At 33.7% G+C, this 21002-nt stretch overlaps 3 protein-coding genes across 3 annotated transcripts; 1 reads left to right on the plus strand and 2 right to left on the minus strand.

The window, feature by feature from the left end:
• Window positions 1-79: 79 nt before the first annotated feature.
• On the minus strand, window positions 80-5485 carry LOC130820412 (spermidine synthase 1-like). The gene is made up of 9 exons (XM_057685773.1): window positions 4983-5485; window positions 3712-3788; window positions 2860-2982; window positions 2115-2219; window positions 1743-1815; window positions 1383-1454; window positions 1098-1293; window positions 404-533; window positions 80-325 (listed from the first exon to the last, which is right to left on the minus strand). The coding sequence occupies exons 1-9, from the start codon at window positions 5197-5199 to the stop codon at window positions 260-262; spliced, it is 1059 nt and encodes a 352-aa protein (XP_057541756.1). The 5' UTR covers window positions 5200-5485; the 3' UTR covers window positions 80-259.
• A 4319-nt stretch (window positions 5486-9804) lies between these two features.
• On the plus strand, window positions 9805-16260 carry LOC130820414 (U4/U6 small nuclear ribonucleoprotein Prp31 homolog). Its single transcript, XM_057685775.1, has 9 exons — window positions 9805-10046; window positions 11523-11588; window positions 11749-11811; window positions 11892-12029; window positions 12478-13370; window positions 13448-13518; window positions 14026-14128; window positions 14252-14327; window positions 15898-16260. Exons 2-9 carry the CDS (start codon window positions 11586-11588, stop codon window positions 16015-16017), a joined length of 1467 nt encoding a protein of 488 aa, XP_057541758.1. The 5' UTR covers window positions 9805-10046; window positions 11523-11585; the 3' UTR covers window positions 16018-16260.
• Window positions 16261-17250: 990 nt separating this feature from the next.
• LOC130820415 (equilibrative nucleotide transporter 1-like) lies at window positions 17251-20375 on the minus strand. Its single transcript, XM_057685776.1, has 2 exons — window positions 19661-20375; window positions 17251-18125 (listed from the first exon to the last, which is right to left on the minus strand). Exons 1-2 carry the CDS (start codon window positions 20181-20183, stop codon window positions 17410-17412), a joined length of 1239 nt encoding a protein of 412 aa, XP_057541759.1. The 5' UTR covers window positions 20184-20375; the 3' UTR covers window positions 17251-17409.
• Between the last annotated feature and the right edge of the window lie 627 nt (window positions 20376-21002).

The following is a 21002-nucleotide window of genomic DNA, read 5'->3' on the forward strand; positions in this document are numbered from 1 at the left end:
AACGAGAATTAAAACCTCATGAAATTCCTTATCATCAACAAAAACTACAGGTAAAAATAAGCTAACAAATCGGTTCCCATGAGTTCAAAGTTTTGCTTTAAACGGCAGAAATTCCAAGTTTCAAAACTAAAACTATCATACGAGCATCTCTGATCAATAAAATTTGATTTATCTGTTCAAAAAGTTTAATAAAGGTTCTTATTCTCTGCTTAAATTAACCAAATGAAATCTACTCACTCCGAAACACCTTCATCGTGGATTACTTGGATTTTGATTCAATGACCTTCTTTGCAAAATTGGGCAAACAGAAAGCCGCAGAATGAAGCTGCAAACACCCGGTAAAAGTCAAATTTTGTTCGCGAGAATAGAAGACAATAAGCGAGGAGTACACAATTAAACGTACCTCTGAGTTGTAGAATTTCAAAGGGTGCTTCTCATTTTCATGGTCAGCAATTTTATCAATCGGGTTCACTGGGTGCTTAAAATCAACTTTTGGCCCCTCGGTTGAACAAAGCATGAAACCCATAACCCCACTGAAATTGGAAACACACTTCATGTTATTCAAATCGATAGATATTCTAATTATGCTAATTGTATATAAACTATTAGCAGCGTCACATAATTCGTTAATCGCCTCGCGAATCGGAAAAAGCGAATTGTGGTAGGTTTTAGGCTATTTTTTAACCATTTTGAGCAAAATAGCAAATTCAAAAGGCAAACTAACTAGCGAATATATGTTTCACACTATCTGACATGATACGAGTAAATTATCATCAAAACTACAATTTCCATTTTCCGCAGATATTTCGATAGTCAAAGATTTATAGTTCGTTAGTTGGATCATAACAGTCTACTAAAATGACTGGAAACATGTTTGCTTTTTATTTATGTGAAGGTGCGGATGATGTTTATAACTAAGGGTCAATAAAGAACAACATTTATACCACTAACAAAAGTAAGGTTGTGTATATCTGACCCCTAAATTCCGCCAATATGGGAACCACTTAATGGCATTAGGCTGACGGAATGTTATGTAGGTATTCAATCAATCAAAAGTTTGTGTTGGAGGAAAGAAAAGTGAGGGTGAGAGAACATGCCTTGGATATGTAGGAACTGTAGTCCATGCATAGTTGATGGAACCCTTGAAAATCTGACGACAGTTTGCAACGATTTCTTCTATAATATGCATGTGTAGCCATATGCTTTCAGCCTGAGTGCACACAACCCCTCCCGGTCGAAGAGCCTTTGCAACTGACTCAAAAAAGGGCTTCTCAAAAAGCTCTTTAGCTGGACCTGGTTGACATCAAAAGCATGAAAATTTAACATTGATGAAGCATAAAAACACTAAACTACGTCTCAATATGAGGAAGAGAAAGATTCACCTATAGGATCAGATGAGTCGACAATAACAGCATCGTAAGTCCCCTCTGGGGCCTCCTTCAAGAATGCGACTCCTAAAAGTTTTAAAACATCATGTGCATTAATTGGCAAACAGGGGCAAATTCAAAATACTAGTATATCGTGGGCCAAAAACTCTATCTCAAAATGTGTACAACTCAAACGTCATTTTTCTGTGTTATATATATTATACAATTCAATAATTATAGGGTTTTTAAATGACCGAATGATGACTTAGGCAAGCCTTGGCCTAAATTCCCCTTAGCGAGAAAAGAAAAAACCAAGAAGTAACAAAAGAGGATTATAGTAGAATGTATGAGAAGGGGGAGGGGTAAAGATCATACCATCACCAATATGCAAATTTACTCGGGGATCAGTATATCCAACAGCTACCTCAGGGAAAAATTCCTTTGAAACCTGAAAGAGAATTCAATAAGAATTTCAATCCGAGAGGAGGTATAAGTCAAGCTGATATAGAACAAAGATAGCCTAATCCAGATCAAGATTATGCCTCCATTTACAAGGAATAACACCGACAAACAACCATGGATGAAGAATATGAAAATCACCGAAAAAACTTTAACTGCACAATAACAATAACAATGTCAAAGCCTTAAACCCAACAAGCCAACACTACGGAGACAACTATGTGAACCAAAACAAAAGAGGTTGCTTAAGAAAACCTTGGTAGAAGCAAAGGAGAAACAACTACTCACCATTACTACCATCTCATCAATTTCACACATATCTATATGTTCAATTGATGGATGGCGAGCTACTTCACGCAGGACACCTCCATCTCCACCTCCAATAACAAGAACCTACAAAATAAACAAACATCAACCGATCAGAATAATAGACCTTGACAAATTCAATGAGAAGAAAAACAATATGCCAGCCTAAACATTTAAGAATTCAAGCCATCAAGCAGCTTAGTGCGATCATGCCATGGCAAATGACAGTATAAACAAACTTATTCAATTAAATCACATATATTTTTGGAGGAAACTAAACTTAGATCACAAATATTAGATCAGAATATAATGGAACTCACTTGCTTTCAGCACTTTCCAGTTTCCAAGTCCGTTTTCGGCCCACCCCTTACAAAACCCATCATTGAACACCCCTATTTCCGACATTCATTTCAAAGGCTTTACATCAAGTACGAGTTAAGACTAAAGCATTAGCCCTAAAGCTCACCTAGCTGAACTAAAGAACCCATCAACTTGTTTACTATGGAATAAAGGGGAAAAGTGACCTTTTGAGATACAAATTAAACCCAAATGAGCTGGAAAATTTCAAGAATATATGCTTTCTGTTGGCTTTTTCATGGTCTAGAAAATTTATAATTCTTGGAAATAAGGGATATTATAAGGTGAGTGAAACCATTGAAGGCTTGACAGGAAATATCAACCATTAATTAAAACAATGAAGAGGGAGATTAGTCAGAAAGAACCAAACCTTTTTTGGGTTTGAAATTGAGCAAAGAGGGAGATGAGTGATCATCTCTTGGTATGCACATTCATCCCTCTCAGTGAGCTGAATTACCCCGTCTAAAACAAGAACTTTTCCGTATGTTGATGACTGCAACAACAAAGACAATATCAAAATTATTAAAGATATAATCCCCAAGTCCCTTTGAATTTTGTTACAGTATGGAATCAAAGGGAGCCATGTCGCTTATTTTAATGGGGATAAAGATTCATAGCTTTTTGGTTTTAGATTATAACATACTATTAACCCATTATATCTGTGTGCATCTTGATGTTTGCTACCAAGGGTTAGGGCGAAACATCCTTTGTTAGTGATAACTAGAGGTGTTCAACGGGTCAGTGCAGGGCAAAATTTAAATGGGCCGGGTCGAGGCAGGTCATGTCAAATTTAAACGGGCCGGGAGAGATCCTGTTTACGCCCGACCAACTTTGACCCATTTTTTAAAAGTTCATATGATAAATTTTTTATTCTACTTTATGGACCATTGGGTCAATCCACCTATGTATATAATAATATAATATAAAAATATAAAAAAAAGTGGTAAAACTTTTTTAGCAACCAATTACTATAATTATCTGACCCGGCCTAGCCCGACCCTAAACATCAAGGCCCGTTAATGGCCCTTTACATCACTGATAACAAAGGTAATGTTTCATACATCAAATCCCCAAACTTTCAAGCATTGGGAAAATGAAATATTGTTTCATAAAACTGTTGTGAGCGCTTCTTGTAAGTGTTGCAAATTCAAAGACAGGTTCGGAGTATTACACAAAATCAGCATACTTTAAACTTAATTGAACCCATAGACTAAAAGGATACCTGAAAGACTATGATATCCTGGTATTTTGACTTCCCCTGAAACAGAATTTTCTCCACTTTCAGTGAATGTGCTTCACCTGTTTCAAAAATTTATGGATAGGTCATCATCATTCATCAGATATCTCTAGAAACAGACTTCCCAGAAAGGTTTTAAACACATTGACAATTCACAAGTATTCAAATTGTAATTGTATATTGGCAGAGGAACACCAGTAATCTAAACTTACAAAAAAAAGCCTTTTTCAGATAGAAGTGAAAATAATTACTCTCTCCATAATCTATTAAGTAAAAATATTATCGAGTAGATTGGTGTGATTTATAAATGACGTATTACTTTTTCTATAATTTTTTATCATCTGTAATTAGAGATTATTAGAATCTGAAAGATAAACACATGGAATAATGATTACAAACACAGAACCTCGGTAAAAGAGCCCCACAACAGCAAGCAATGAATCAATAATCATAAGAACATAGTATCATTTGTTACTTTGTTCATGCAAAATCACCCATGAAGAGTCTTTTATAAACTGATTCTTTATAAACAATTACATCATGGTAAATAAGATAAAGTAAAGCTCTCACTTTATCTTTTATTAGTTTGCAACCATTTTTTCACTTCTACAACAATTAAATTTCGAACAAACATGCCCTTAGAGAGATAAAATTCAGCTACACGCCAACACCCAAATCCCAATCAAACAAGAATTAAAATAATTAACACAAATTCAATAAAATAAACCCCCTTTTAAAATAGACTGATTCAAGTTTCAACCATCATTTACACTAAACCCCTTAAAAAACCAAGAAAAAAATTCGACAATACTAAAATTGAGTACCAATAAAACACATACAGAAAACCCAGATAACCAAAAAAAATTTACCCAGAAAAGTTTAAATCTTTTTACTCTAATTGATTTAAGAAAATCAGAAACCCAACTAAAAATAAAACCTAAAACATCAACTTTTTAAAAAGACAAAGTTTCAACCATCGTTCACCTAACACTAAACCCCATTACAAAACCAAGAAAAATACAAAAATAATTATTAATTATAACTATAAAAACACCAGTATAACCCGTACAGAAACCTCAGAAATCAAATAAACAAATCAATAAAAAATTATGCATAAAAGTTTAAATCTTTAAACTCTTATCAATAGAAAATCAAAAACCCAACAAGGAAAAGAATAAAAAATAAAAAATAAAAAAAGCTAAAAAATCAAATTTAAATTAACACCAAAAAATGAGATTTTGAGTAAAGAGACAAACCAGGCCACATTGAACTAATTTCAGAAAACCATCCAGGAATAACAGAAGAGAAGGAATCGGGTAGTTGCTTGTTGGAATTTTCAGTCTCCATTGAAACAGAAGAAACCTCATTTCCATTAATTTCACTCATATTTTTTCCTTCTTGTTGTTGTTCTTCTTCCCTTGGTCTTTTCACTGGTAAATCTATACCAGATGCAATAATGCCCTCTTCAGCCATCAATCAATTTATTTTATTTAAAAAAACCCTCTATTTTTAGGATTTTGTTATGTACTTTTCTCCTCAAAGTACCCTTTTACCCACAAGATTTTAGCAAAAGAGTCAATATTTAGAAGGGGTCAAGGATGAAAGAACAAAAAAAAAAGGAAAGGGTTCTCAAAAGATTTTTGGTAGAGAGGAAGAGAATCTGTTTGGGTGTGATTTGTGAACCAGATGTCACTAAAAAGACTACGTATGATATTTTAATGATACGGCAATCAATTAAGCTTGGAAATTTGGAATGGATATCTTGCACATCATTCACTTCACACACATCCTTATATTAATTTGTATTATGGTTTAAGCGTGACACGTGTTTTATATTTGAGCTAATTAAGCTCATAAATAAAAATTTTTAACTAAAATACGTTTTATATAAACTCATTTTACAGTGAGACAATTTTATACAAAAAAGATTGGTCATTTTTCATTTTAATTTGACTTATTGATTCTCCTTTTTGTCAATTGTCTTACTCTAATTTTTTAAATTTTATATACAAATTTATATTCCTTTTTTCTTTTAATCACACATTTTTGTTTTTTTTCCTCAATCTTCAATTTAATTTTTTTTCGCTAAATTTAGGTGTAAAATGAAAGGAATAGAGATAATGCTACTTATGTATTTAAATTAGACAGTGCTTCACACCAAAAAGAAATAAGCGACATCTGAGTTAAACTTAAAGGTGAATGTCTTTTTTTTCCTCGAATGTGACTAGGGATGGTCATGGGGCGGGTCTGGAGCGGATCTGGCTAGACCCGGACCCAGACCCTTTTATTTTTTTGGATCCAGACCCGGATCCGGACTCTAAGGGTCCAAAATTTTCAGACCCAGACCCGGACCCTACGGATCTGACGGGTCTAGGGTTCTTAATGGGTCTTATACAAAGCCTCTTTGATTTGTCAAAATTGAACCTTTTTCGAGTCTTTTTGTATTTTTGTAAGCAACTTATTATCATATTACGAACACTTGTTCGAGTCCATGAAAATCAAAATAAATCCATTAAAGTTTTGATGATTTGATGATTACTAATCAAAAGTTGGAACTATTAATTGGAAATTGTGAAGCAAACATGATAGTTATGATCAGTAATCACTCATCCATGTTATAATGCTCTATTTAGATATCAGGTCTTTCTCAGCACAAAGTATATCATACATCACATATGACTTGCATACTAAGAATGAATACATAGTGCATGTTTTCTTTGCTCTTTTGAAGATGGCTTTGAAAATATTATATCAGTTTTTGTCCTGCAGTAAAAGAAAGGAAGAACAAAGAAGACAGAAATGGCAGAGAAGAAAAAACACAATTTAGTATCAAAATTGATCAAATAAGCTTGGAAACATTATGCTTAAATCAAGGAAGTAAAAGACAATGTTAAGGAATAATTATACATGGAAAAAGAGTAAAAATTGGATAGAATTATTAAAAATAACACTAATTTAAGAAAGAATAAACCACAAATTCAGGGAAAAAAATGAAGAACAATGTTTATATACAACAATGTAAATAAAGGTAAATAAAGATAACAAATTTCAATTCCAGAATGAGATTATTCATAATATTAGAATTAAGAAATCAAAAAATATAAAATTTAAAAGTTTAGGGTCCGGGTCCAGGTCTTCCCCTTAGGACTCGGACCCGGACCCGGACCCGTCAGATTTTTTTTGGATCCAGATCCGGATTCGGATCCGATGGGTCTCAAAAATTAAGACCCAAACCCTTAAAAAGGGGCGGGACCAAAGCGGGTCCAACAGGGTCCTGGACCCATGACCATCCCTATATCTGACATAAAACAAGCTCATTGGCTAATTATCATGGATCGAACTAAGTTGATAGGATTTGTTTATGTGTCCATGTGTATCCAATTGACCATGGGCGCTAGACTTATACTCAAAGTCCAAACCCATCTTATCATATCAATAATCAAGAAGGAGAAAGAAAGGGAAAACAGAGAAAGAGAATAGAAATTTAGAAAAAAAAACCTAATTCTAATACCATGTTATAAGTTGAAAAATATATACGATAAAGGTAAAAGAGTGAGACATACAACTTACTGAAGAATCATCAAGAGAAAAGGAACAAATACAAATTTATATGGACTAGAGAAAGAAAGAAGGTTGAGGTGGCATATGATCCTAACAATCTCCAACTAACTTAATCTAACTAAAAGGATGAAATTATACATTAGTATCAGTATGCTCAACATATCATGTCATATATTATCATACATTATATAATCATACAATCATACAATACAATAAAAAGGCTGAAACAATTCAAATGGCAACCTTACAAGTTACAATGCATGATGATTTGGCGAAAATTGCTAAGGTGTTTTTAATGAATGTTAACTAATTTATTACTGTATATTAAATTTGTTTTCGTAAACAACTTATCTTGCAAGCTTAACTTTTAAATTGTAATTGTTAGATAGTAGGAGAATCTATCTTATTACATGTTTTTTTTTTTTTTTTTCTATTTTTTAATCTTTTTCTTTATCATTTCGTAATATTTATAATATTTTTTCATTAAGAACTGAAAATATAATTAATTAATGTATATCAATTTATTTTTTGTATGTGTAATAGGATCTCGATACTCAATGGAAAAAATGTAAGAATTAAAGATCCTTTTTTTAACCCAATTTCCAAAAGCTACAAAAATTTAATGATTTTCAAATTTTTATTTTCAAATTTTTATTTATGTGATAAAGCATCATTCAGCTTGATCTAAAAGTGTATTTATTAGATAGTAGTAGGTCTGTAGGTGTATCATTCGTAAAATAAATATTATTTATTCATAAATAAAATCTTATTAAAAATAATTTGTTTCCCATATAAAGCAGTTTCATTGACATCTTCTCTTTTTTACTTTTCTAAACTAATTTACCTTAGAATTTATCACAATTGCATGTTGTTATTATATGTTAATATCTATTATTATATTTTATCGAAAACTTGATAAATTGGGTCTATTCCCGCAATATTGTCTTTTTACAAAATATTCACATTTAACATAACAGGAGAATATATTTTCTTCCATACCGTCTATGTAAGATAATATATTTTATTTTATTTTTTTAAGATAAACTGCTAAATCAAATGACGGTTTACATGACAAGAGAAAACCCCTATTTGAAATAGCAAAAGAAAAATTAAATATTTTAGGTTAAATGCTCTTAGCTGGTCTCAAACATGCGTTCTGCAATACCACACGCACATCGTGGAGAGCTTTCCAACCCACTGGACTCCAAACTAAATCAATATTGCAATTTTGGCCCATAACTTTGACGGAGGTGCAAATTTTTTTTTCGTTAAAAATTTTTAAATAAGGAAAACTACATCTGAGATGGCGGTTTATTTTTATATATTTTTTAAAATTTTTTTCAAAAGAATAATTTGAATTAAATCGCAATCTCAAATAGCAGTTTGCTAAAAAATAATATTAAATTGTAACTTTATATAGCAGTTTGAATTAAAGAATAAATAAATAAAAAATATTATGTGTATTGTCTACGTGGACGGTACCTTGTGAAATAACTTTTCCATTAGTGTGGAAATAAGTTCTTAAAAGACATTATTGAGATTTGAGGATAAAATTTCTAATAAATTTTATATTATTATTTACATCACTTAGAAATTAAATTTCAGTTGGTCTCTTGAGAGACCGTCTCTCAGGCTCCAGTCTCTTGAGAGACCGTCTATCAGGCCCCACCCATTGAAGCTTAATTAAACTAAAAGATGATAATGAACAGATCAAATAGAGATAGTCTCTTTAAAAAACCGTCTCTCATGAAAATTTGTGATTAAATTTACATACATTTACACACTTATACTGTTATACATACTAGTAAATATATACTAGTATACTACTCCGTTATCAATAAATTTAGGGGGTGTTTGTTAGGTGGGAATTTGCGATGGAAATGAATATTTAATTCTCAAATTTTATAAAAATTCTATCGGTGAGTGAAAAAGGATTAAAATTAGGGATTGGAAATGAGAATTTTTACCATAATTCCCAAGGTTTTATTACCAAGGGGGGGCAAATATGAAGTATTAGAGCTTGGGAATTGAGATATGTTAAGAAAAAGATTATTATATTTTTATTTATAAAAAAGAATCACAAGCTTTTTTTAAGTTTTAACAAGGCAAAATTATTTTCAATAAATATCCACAATTTTCAACTTATTCCAGTTAATATACTAAAAGATTGAAAGTATGAAGCATTTAAATTTCCACCAATTAAATCTCAATCTCAATCCCACATTCTTATCGTTAAATTTTCACTCCCTTTTATATCAAATGCTCCTTATTACTACTCTGTCCTCTTTGAATTGCATCAAAGAGGAATTGGTGTATTTTTAAAATAGTGATAATAAATAAAGTAAGAATGCTTTGTGTGGATGAAATTAAAAGAAACTTAAAACATATGGATGAGATTCAAGGAAAATGATGAGTCATTATGCAAAAATAAAAATAATACAAATAAAATAGGGTGAATTAAAATGAAAAATAATGTAAATTTAATATGACCGACGAACTATATGAGTTGCAGAAACAGCAGAATCTTAAAATAGAAACGGGTTTCAAACAGGTCCAAGTCAAGATTTAGAATCTCACCTCTAGGGGTGTTCATAAACGGCTACACATACCTCCCGTATTCGTCTTCTTAATAATGCAGAGAATTCAGTAATTCACCTTGAGTTAAACGGTGTACTGCAGAATTTGAACAAATCAACTTCAAATCGATTACTACAGAAATTTTAGAAGATCTTCAAGAAAATTTACGGTCAATCACGAAGGTTCGTCGTCTTTCTCTCTGCTTTTCCCTTGTTTTTGGATGAAACTTTTGTTGTTGATTTTGAGTTTTTTTTGTTTGTAGTTATGCTTGTTTTATAGTCTCTTACGAATTAATGTTTGATTTTTAGATTATGTCAAAATTTCTGCCCCAACACGAGCATATTTGATTATTAGCATAGTTTAGAGCGAATAATTTATCCAATTTGCTTGAATTTAGTAATGAAATAGGGCTAATTGATTAATTCGTATAAAAATTGTTGAGATTGCCATCATTCAGTTGAATTGTTTGTATAAGGATATTTAATTAGGTTTTTGATTCTGCAAACAGCAATGGAAAACCCTAGTTTCTCTTTTAGTAGTAAGCTGTACTTTCTCCATCGGAGGAAATGAGATGAGGGAGAAGAAAGAAGATGATACGAGGGTGGATTGATTGGTTTTATGTTGGAATTTGTGAATATATTATTATGAAGTCAAGCTGTTTGTTGTTGAATTGTAGGAGCTGTTGTTGAATTATAGATTGGTATCGTAATTTATGTAAGATTTGGCAGAGAACTACCAATTGTATTTCAGGATCTTTAACCCCCATTTTGGGATTTAAGTGAATAAGGAGGGAAAGGAGAGCAGGACGGGAGAGATGGGGTCTACATCAACAACCACCAGAGTAAGGGTCTACATCAACCACCACCACTGTCGGAGTAACTACCAGTAGATTGATGTGCATTTCGATGCTACAAAGTACTGTGATTGTAACGTTTTCACTTCTCCATTTAGGAAAATCATGAAAATATGTTAAGAATAGTGTGAATACTCAATACATGTATAGTTTGAAATTTTTGGCCAGTTAATTTTTCAACATGATGGTGTTAAGGTGTATGGTTGTCTTAGCAATGGTGGGAGTGAAGGACTGTTAGAATGTACTTTTTTGGTAAAAAGGGTGGTGTACAATTTTAGAGGAGGTTTACATATTGGATGTGGAAACTGGAAACTAAAGTGTAAGTTATTATTTTAAGAATTAAGAAGTGATAGTTTTTGCATGATTTTTAGCCCCTTAGGTAGTGGCGTAGTGCTTAGTTTCTCCTTTTATTTTCTTCCCAAAAATCTTGTTGGTGGAAATGTGTCCAATCCTCGCATAGGCAAGTCTATTTTAATGGTTTAATTTTGTATACTTGAATTTGTAAAATTGAGGTTGGGATTTAGCTTGTTGTTGTAATGGATGCAAAGGTTGTGGTTAAGTCTATGAATTGTTAATGATCAAATATCAATCACTATAGGTATTTAGTGGTCGATTTATGACTATTTTGTCTATTTATGCCATACTAAAATCAATGCAGTGCAACTATGCAACAGCTTTCTCTCATCTTCCTTCCTTTCACGGCCAATTTATTACACTTTGTTTAAGATTTATCTATATTACTCATAATTTTATTAACAATATGAGAAATTTCTTTTTATTTTGTGTATCCCTTTTCGGAATTTAGGGTTTGAAGTACACTTCCTGCTGGCATTGTACTAAGCTCTATTTTGGCGCATAGACCATCAGAATGGTTAGTATACTTCCTTTATTTTCTTCTACTTTTATATTTTTTTGTTTAAACTGTGTCATTTGTCAATTTTTTCTCCATGTTATGCTCTTTGATGTTTTAATTCTTTATAAACTGCATCAATCATCATATAAAGTACTTACTGAGTTTTCTTTTTTTTCAGGCAACTCTTGCAGATTCGTTCTTGGCCGACCTTGACGAATTATCAGACAATGAAGATGTTGCGGTGAGTTTAGTATGTCTAGGCTTTTAAATAATTGTAAGGAGAAGTTCCTTTACTAATGTGCTTCTGTCTTTCTTTTGTAGGTGGAAGAAAACGTTGATGCTTCAAACATGGAGGAGGATATAGATGGAGAGTTGGCTGACCTTGAGTCCTTAAATTACGATGATCTTGATAATGTTTCAAAACTGCAGAAGTCACAACGTTACAATGACATCATGCAGGTTAGGTCATGGATATTGCATATTAGTACTGAAGTCTTAACAGTTGGCACATTGTTGGTGTTTTTGAGACAGTGTTAATATGATTATCTTTGTTTCCTTATTCCCAAGCGCTTTAGCCTCTTTAATTATTCTACTGTTTATCATTTAATAGTTTTTAATCGAAACAAAATTTAATTTTTCCCATTGCTAAAATATAGCTTGATTTGCATGGTTTTGAATTCATGCTTCTGAAAATTTTATATTTCAGTCAATGTTGATTTTTGAGGCTATCTTTCCCTTTTCCTCTTGTCTTTTTAACCTATTTTTGTTCCAGGTTTAGAAAGGCTGGGAAAGTGTGGGGGGGGAGGGGGGGTTGGGGGAGGGGGGGATGGATGGTTATGTGCTTAAATTTAGGGATTTTTGAGTTTCTTTATATTACAGTCACCAAAAATCACTTTTGAATTTGCAGAAAGTAGAAGATGCTTTGCAAAAAGGCTCTGTTGTTCCTGACCACGGAATCGTATTGGAAGACGATCCAGAATATCAGTTAATTGTTGACTGTAATGTATTGTCTGTCGATATCGAAAATGAGATTATTATTATCCACAACTTCATCCGTGACAAATATCGTCTCAAGTTTCCAGAGCTCGAATCTCTTGTTCATCACCCTATTGACTATGCTCGTGTTGTCAAAAAAATTGGTAATGAAATGGACTTGACGTTAGTTGATCTGGAAGGGCTTTTGCCTTCTGCTATCATCATGGTTGTTTCTGTCACTGCTTCAACCACCAGTGGTAAACCGCTCCCAGAGGAGGTTTTACAGAAGACTGTTGAAGCTTGCGATCGTGCAATTAAGCTTGATTCAGCTAGGAAGAAAGTCCTTGATTTTGTGGAAAGCAGAATGTTGTATATTGCACCAAATCTTTCAGCTATTGTTGGAAGTGCTGTTGCAGCAAAACTTATGGGAACTGCCGGAGGTTTAGCTGCTTTAGCGAAAATTCCAGCTTGCAACGTTCAGCTTCTTGGGGTCAATAGGAAGAATTTTGCTGGATTTTCCACTGCAACATCTCAATTTCGTGTAGGATATCTTGAGCAGACAGAGGTATTTCAGACTACGCCTCCCCCTCTGAGAATGCGTGCATGTCGTCTTTTAGCTGCAAAGTCAACCTTGGCTGCTCGAGTAGATTCCACAAGAGGTGATTCGACTGGAAAGACTGGAAGAACATTACGTGAAGAGATTCGCAAGAAGATCGAGAAGTGGCAGGAGCCACCACCTCCTAAGATCCCAAAGCCTCTTCCTGTGCCTGATACAGAACCTAAAAAGAAAAGAGGTGGACGGAGGCTACGTAAGGCGAAGGAAAGGTATACCTGTTCCAGTTCTGTCTTTGAATGAGTTTTTTTGAAATTGTTTGCTTATTTCTTTCCCTGTTTATATGAAGATATGCTGTCACCGATATGAGGAAGTTGGCAAACAGGATGCAGTTTGGCGTGCCTGAAGAGAGTTCATTAGGTAAATTTTCTCTCTTCAGCTTTACTTAGCCTAATAACTCTAATGCTTTAGACAAGTGATAATATTCTAGGCAGGCAATATCAACAAGGTACAGAGATATGTACTACCTCCATTCTTTTTTAATCGCATCACTTTATTTTTATTGGAAGTTGGAAGTTTCTTGCATTACTCCTTTTTGGCTTTATCTTCTTTTTATCTCTGTCCATATCACATAACCTCCTTTTCTTTTATGTCCCTCCACAGCTCTCCACTACTTTTTTTGTGCTCTCCCACATCCCTTAAGTTTTTGAATTACTAAAAAAGCAAAGGAAGTATTAAGATAGTAGTTCTTACGTTTTCCATTCTCGCACTATTTTGTTCAGATCAATACTCGTGAATTTTCATATTTTATTTTTGTTTATGACTTTATATTCCATACTTCACTACAATTCTCTGTAGTTTGATCAAATGGTTTCTTTCATGTATTATCAGCATATCTTGATTATCTATTTTTTACTTGTTCTTTAGGTGATGGATTGGGAGAAGGCTATGGAATGCTTGGTCAAGCTGGTAGTGGAAAGCTGCGCATGTCTGCTGGTCCAAGCAAGCTTGCAGTCAAAGTTTCTAAGAAGTGAGAATTCTTCTATTTATTCTATTTCACTAGTGCCAACTACCATTGCTAGTAATTGTAAAATGGTTATTTAAGTTTATGTAGGTTGACCTTTCTTGATGATTTCTCTTTTAATTTTTGCAGATTCAAGGAGAAGCGCTATGGAAGCAGTGGCGCTACCTCCGGATTAACTTCAAGTTTAGCATTTACTCCTGTCCAGGTTTATTTTCTTTTCACCTATTTTTAATAAAATCTATATCATTACATTAGTAATCCCTTTCCCTCAGCGTGTTTGCCATTGTAATTAACGCATTGTTTTGTCCTCTTTGGTGTCTAAACTATATAACCATTTTTCCTTGGAAAATTGAACCAATTTTTGCTCGATCCATTGAAAATAAATTCACCTATTTTTTTTTAAAAAAGCCTATCTATTGGGTATAATTGCTAAAAATAAACCTACCTATTGTTTATTCCTAATTGCTCGACTTACAAAGAATGTTTGAAGAAGGTTGTAAACAATAGGTGGGTTTATTTCAACAATTATAACCATTAGGTGGGTTAATTTTAGTGCATCGAGCAAAGGTTGATTTATTATTCACAATTTCCCCTTTTCATACTATGCTAAAGCTTATTGGTTACACTTAATATCCGTATAAAGTTAAATTGGAGTAAGTGTGGGATGATAGGAGACTAGAGTTAGTAAAAAATAAAGCTAGTATTTGGTATTATTGGAGTGCCTAGTATCAATCAATATCAGACTGCTCTATGGTGTTTTCCTTTATTGCTATCCATATAGTCCATATGTCTTAGGTTGCTCATTAATATGTGCAACATGGGTATATGTTGCTTTATACTTCATGATTGTTAAGGCTGTCAAGATTCAAGAACCAGTTTTGCAGTAGTTTGGCATATATAGAACTTGCTGCGAGTTAAATGGGGTTGTTAATTATGTCTACAATCAAGGGAGTGACTCTACTGGAGTTATGGCTGCTGCCTGACTGGAAAGTGTGGTGAAGTCATTGCTGTGAGGCCATGCTCTGTGTTTTGGACATTGATTAGTTGCTCGTCAACAAAAATAGAAATCTGAGTTTACTCAGAACATCAGTTTTAATATGTTCAAAATGTGCAGGGCTTCCAGATTAGAAAATCAGGGACACTTCAACCCTACAATGGTACTTATGTATTTATGCGTACTTTCTTGATTTCCAATTTAGAAAGGGTTGGACATTCTTTATTATGATGTTGGTGTCTCCAGTCCGATGACGGTATTCATTTTGAGAGATTCGCACATTGTGTTAACTCTGTCTGACTATTCATTTTAGAAAAAAAAAAATTCATAGATGTCAACTTCTTTGTCAGTAGTTATTTGGGAGTGCTAATATTTGGGTGTGCTGCCTGTTGCCTCAGATCAAATCCCATCTATGTCCCTGCCCATGTGGTTTTGCTGTGTGCACTTTTGTAATTCTTCCTTCCCCCAAGTTTGCTATGATTTTTAAATTTTTTTCCCCCCACTTAATTTGCTACTTTCCTTTTATCGAATTGGTCCTTAAAGGTGGTAGGGACCAATTCTCTCTTTCAATATCATCCATAGTTTAATTTTTTTTGCCTTATTTTACAAACAATTAAACTTCTCCATAATATTTGTGTTGATCCTTAATTAGCAAACTCAGGGGACACAATAGTACCTATCTTTGTGCAAATCTCATTTGCAAGAGTTATTTGCATCATGCTTACCGCGATGCTAGTTTGCAAACAAACTTGGTGGCTGATGTTGAGTTGCACCTTTGCAGGGCATAGAACTTTCGAATCCGCAGGCTCATGCACATCAACTTGGCAGCGGAACTCAGAGTACGTATTTCTCTGAAACCGGCACATTTTCAAAAATCAAGAGCAACTTGAGTAGAGTTTGAGCTACTACAGATCCACAAAATGTGACTATACCAGTTTCATATCCGGAAAACCGCTTTTATTATGTATACAAAACTTGTTGAGTTATAGCGGCTCCAGGCTAAAAGGAATGTATTCTGTTAGTTTTTTTTGTGTCATTAAAGTAGTTTACTTACTAAGTTAGTACCATGTGATACACTGTGATTGATAATTTTTTTCTAAATACTTGTGAAATTTTTATAAAATATATTGTTAGCATTGCAGTGTATTAATTGTCTCTATTTGATGTGGATATTCTCAGAAATTTTTTATTAGTCTAGAGCTATTAGTTCAATAAAAATTGAATTGCATTTGACGCTACTCTAAAAGTAGCACAAAGATACTAATTCGACACGATCAAAAATAAAAATGATACAACTTGAAATGTAAACGCCTCAAATAAAACTGAGCACCTAAATTTAACAACTGGGTTAGTACTAGTACCAATAAGAAGTGCACAACCCTTGAATGTGGTCAGTCTATGTAAACTTGTGGGACTAATTCATCTTTTAATTTGCTATTGTCTATAATAATCACATTGCTTCTTTTTATTTTTTTTAAACATAGGCCAATAGCCACTTTTGATTAAGCTTGATGTATCAGCAAATGATTGTGGAACATAGACAAAATACAAGCAGTTTTGGATTTGTTGGATCATAAAGAACAATAGTAAAATAACTCTCTTATAGTTATCTATGAAATTGCAGATGATATTTGCTACCAACAGTCAATCATAAACAACTTTTATGTTATCACTAACGTGGGTAAGATTGTGTACATTCGACCACTCAACTAGTCCGAAACAAGAGAAAGAAACAAAATCTTTTTTTTTATTCATATCATGTTCCCTATAATAACTGGGTTCATCAATTAAACCTGACTGAGCAATGCCGCGTGGCCCGCGGGTTGTGAACTTCTTTTCCCGGAGAAGAAGCAATGATGGTATTCGGGTAATAAGCAAACCTTATTCTAAGTGGAAGTCACATAATAACATTGAAGTGTTCACTGATTGTTAGAGGGTGTGCCTTTTTAAGGTGTTCCGTGACTGAGATAACAACTGTTTTGTTACAATCACAATCCATCCAACCAGGATGTTCTATATAAACCAAACTCTTAACAATAAAAGATAGAGGTTCTAAATGCACCTAAATTGGTGTAATAAAAATGACAGAAAAGTGAGGGCAAAATCACATGAAAAAAAAAATCTTTTCACAATATTTTGTATAAATTGAAGAGGAATAGACAATATTTTACTTGGCTATAAATAAAATAATGTATGTTAATTCCTGCAGAGCTTTACAATTGAAAATACAAGAGATGAGCCATTTGCCTCTCTAACTTGACATAGAATGAAGATGATCTCAAGTAAATGAGCATCAGATTACCCAAAACCAAGACACGACCGAACCAGAAGCCAAACCAACAACTAAGAACAGCACGACTAAGATACCTGCTGTCTCGGCGTGTTGAAGTTGGACGGTTTTGGGAGCCAATATCATTAACACACTTGTTATATAGCCATTCGTTAGCCCCAATAGGCAGGTCAGCACGGTCACAGGAATTTCAGTTCGGAAAAATTGAGGGCCATGCAAGCATCCCAAATAGAGAGGATAAAACAGCAGTCGAGCAAAACATGCACCGATAGCAGCATTTTCATTCTCGAAGAGATAGAGCGAGGTCAAAGACTTGCCCACTAAATCAAATACATTGTAGCTCGTGATGAGGAGAATGGGGTACCAATCTCCAAGTAATTCGGAATGGACATCTTCGGTAATGAAGCCGGGAAAGATGGATAAAGTTACAACATAGATGATTACAATCCCAACCCCATGCCATTTGATTCTTCCCATTATCTCCCAAACCGGGCCAGACAAAGGGCCCTTTTTCTCGTCTGCCTCATCAACAGCCTGTAGCTTGAGTTCATGGTAGTACTTGATAACCGGGAGTCTATGTGCCACATTGTAGAATACAACACAGATAATCATAACTACAATCCCGACAACAAAGTATAGGATTGCGCTATTTCTCAAACCATTGTAATCTTGCGGATATATTGCTTTTGTGAAGATTCTTAGAAAGGAAACAAGGACACCTGCAATAAGCAAATGTACCGCAGTCAAGCCATCATTCCGAAAAAAAACAAAGATTGCTAATTCTAGGGTCATGCAATGCTCATAAAGGATTATGAATCACACAAGCTTAGCCTTCTTTACAAATTGTGTCAAATTTAAATTACTCGGCCATGCCTCCCCTTACCGTTCCTTTAAACTCCATCAGATCACTCGTGAATCGTGATTTATCCAACAAACAAAAAATACTTCCCCCTAATCTCATCTTAGATTTTTTTTGACTTCAATGCTAGCTTAGAGTTAGACCTAATGAATCTAATATTCCTTTAACCAAAATATATACTTCTATTTACAAAACAAACCCACATTTCCCAATAACATGGTGTCCTAGAGCCCACTCAAACATTACCACAAAACTATTTTGAAGCAAAGTCTAGCAATCACCACATCCCTAGAGAACTTGATGCATGAATCATCGCTCTTCGAGCACGAATTATCCGAAATCCTAAATAGAGGGAGTTATACTTTAGGGACAATATATGGCACTAGCACTTCTCAACCTCATCTTTTGATTATTCAAGTTAAGCTTCCAAATTCTATTGACAACACAATTCCCATCCCACACCAGATAGTCAATCCTAGAAACGATCCGCAACGGGTATCACATTTCATCCACCACATAAGTTCTCCATAAAAAGCAACAAAATCATCAATATAACTAAAAATCCCCCTCCAATTTCTTTCCTTGAGACTCGAAGTATCATAACATATAGAATACTAACCTAATCCGAATTTGAATCAGCACTAAGTTGATCTTTCTATCAAACTCCAATGAAGAACTTCTCAACAAATCCCAACAAATTAATCAACATCAAATCACATATAAAACACTTCCTCACTTTCTTTAGAGTTCTCACATTTGTTTTTTTCCCTTATTTTGATGGAGCCAAAGATTGTTAGTTTTTTGGTTTTGGGTTATAACGGACTATATGATAATCACTCTTTAAAAAAAGTGCACTTTTTACTAATGTGAAGAGTCTGATGATATTTGGTACTAAGAGTCAATTCCAAAAACAACCCTTTTGTTGTCACTGACAAGTGGGTACATCCGAACTTAAACCCCATCTAGGTAGGAAGTCTCACAATGGCATTAGACTATAGGAATGATATTGTTGTTTTGACATTTGCCCAATAAACTCTCCCATCAAATAGCCCATTAGATCATAGCTTTCAATTTCATACCAAAATTACCACCAGTTTTAATGATTTTACTGATTATATGTCTTGTAATCAAGCTTACTTGGATTTTCCCAAGTCAAATCATGCAATCAACATAAAGATCACAACTGTCAAGTTCAATCCTCCAACACATTTCAAGTTAAATTCTCCAAAATATCAAATTTTCCAACAAAAAACAAATCAAATACTCATGAAATCAACAAAAACACAACACATTTCAAGATCAATGCTCAAAAACATCAAAATTTCCAACAAATTCAAACCCAAATACTCAAAAGAAAACTAAAAAAAGATCAATTTTTTTTTGGCTAACACAAACCTGAAGCAGCAGTACCAGCAACAACAGCTTGCATATATCTCTCAGGCAACTCACCGGCAGACCCAATAAGCCCACCTTGAACCAAAGCATCAGCCAGCCCAGATAAGCCCAAAGCTCCAACAGTCACATAAAACCCATCAGAAAGCCCAATTCTTCCTTTAATATAACCCACATCCATAACAGGCACAACAAGCAAAGACACCACAAAAAGGCCCAACCCAACATTGATCCTAACAAAAGCATCAGACTTTCTTGGTGAAAAGATGATCACAAGTAAGGAAAAAAGACCCACAAGCATATAAACAACAGCAAAGATGCGGTCAACGCTATGATCAGGATAAAGAAAGTCAAAGTAATCAACGGCTGTGATGAAACTATTCCATGGGAGTAAAAACCCAGCTCCTAAAGTGAAGAAGATTATGTAAGCAAAGTGAAATGAGTCTTTAGGAATGTTCTTTGGGGATTCATTGGATATTAATGAAATTGCTGCTTCATCTGCAGAGTTTTTGTCTATAACTCCCATTTTTTAGATGTTGGCTTTTTTGGAAGAGAGATAGGCAGAGAGTTTGGTGGTGATTTGTGGGATTGGGATGGTGGTGGGTTGAGTAATGAGTTGGGATGGAGTGGAAAAGTGGTTAGAGACAATTGGGAAAATATGGAATCTTCAACTTGAACTAGGATTTACAATTATTAAACTTTAAATATTTCTTCAAAGTTTAAAAATGGGATATGTACCTGTCATAAGATATACTATACTAATCATTAACGACTATGAGTTAGATGAGTGAGTTTACTTTTTTACTTTGAGTGTGGAGAATCTTGTGTTTGCTTCTTACCACGTGCATTTTACACCCTTTCTCCCCCTCCTTTTCTCCTTTTTCTAACCCTATAGCCGAGATTTACTATAATGTGGTACTTTTAAAAAAAATATGCTAATCATTAAAATATACAAAAGTGCTTATCATATATTTTGTGTTAAATTAAAATAAAAGTATGGTGTTTTTTTTATTTCATATGTCAATATGTACATGGGTAAGAGAATTAATAGTCTTATACCCGGTGAAAATCGAATAAAAATGAAAACATACTACCAACTAGAAAGTACTTTGTGTTGAATTGGGAAATAATAATGAAAGAGAATAAGTTTGAAAGTTGATCTATTAAAACAAAAAAAAAATAGATTGGTAAATTGATGAATGGATTATAATTACTCCATAGGAATAGATGGAGTAATAGAAATAATAATTGACACAATACGTTACCCATCGCTTTTTGAAGCCTATCTTAAATCCATTTTCAACCCGCTTTGTATTATTAATAGTAGAGTCCATATTCAATCTAG

The sequence above is a fragment of the Amaranthus tricolor genome, chromosome 8, assembly GCF_026212465.1.
Source record: "Amaranthus tricolor cultivar Red isolate AtriRed21 chromosome 8, ASM2621246v1, whole genome shotgun sequence".
Lineage (NCBI taxonomy): Eukaryota > Viridiplantae > Streptophyta > Magnoliopsida > Caryophyllales > Amaranthaceae > Amaranthus > Amaranthus tricolor.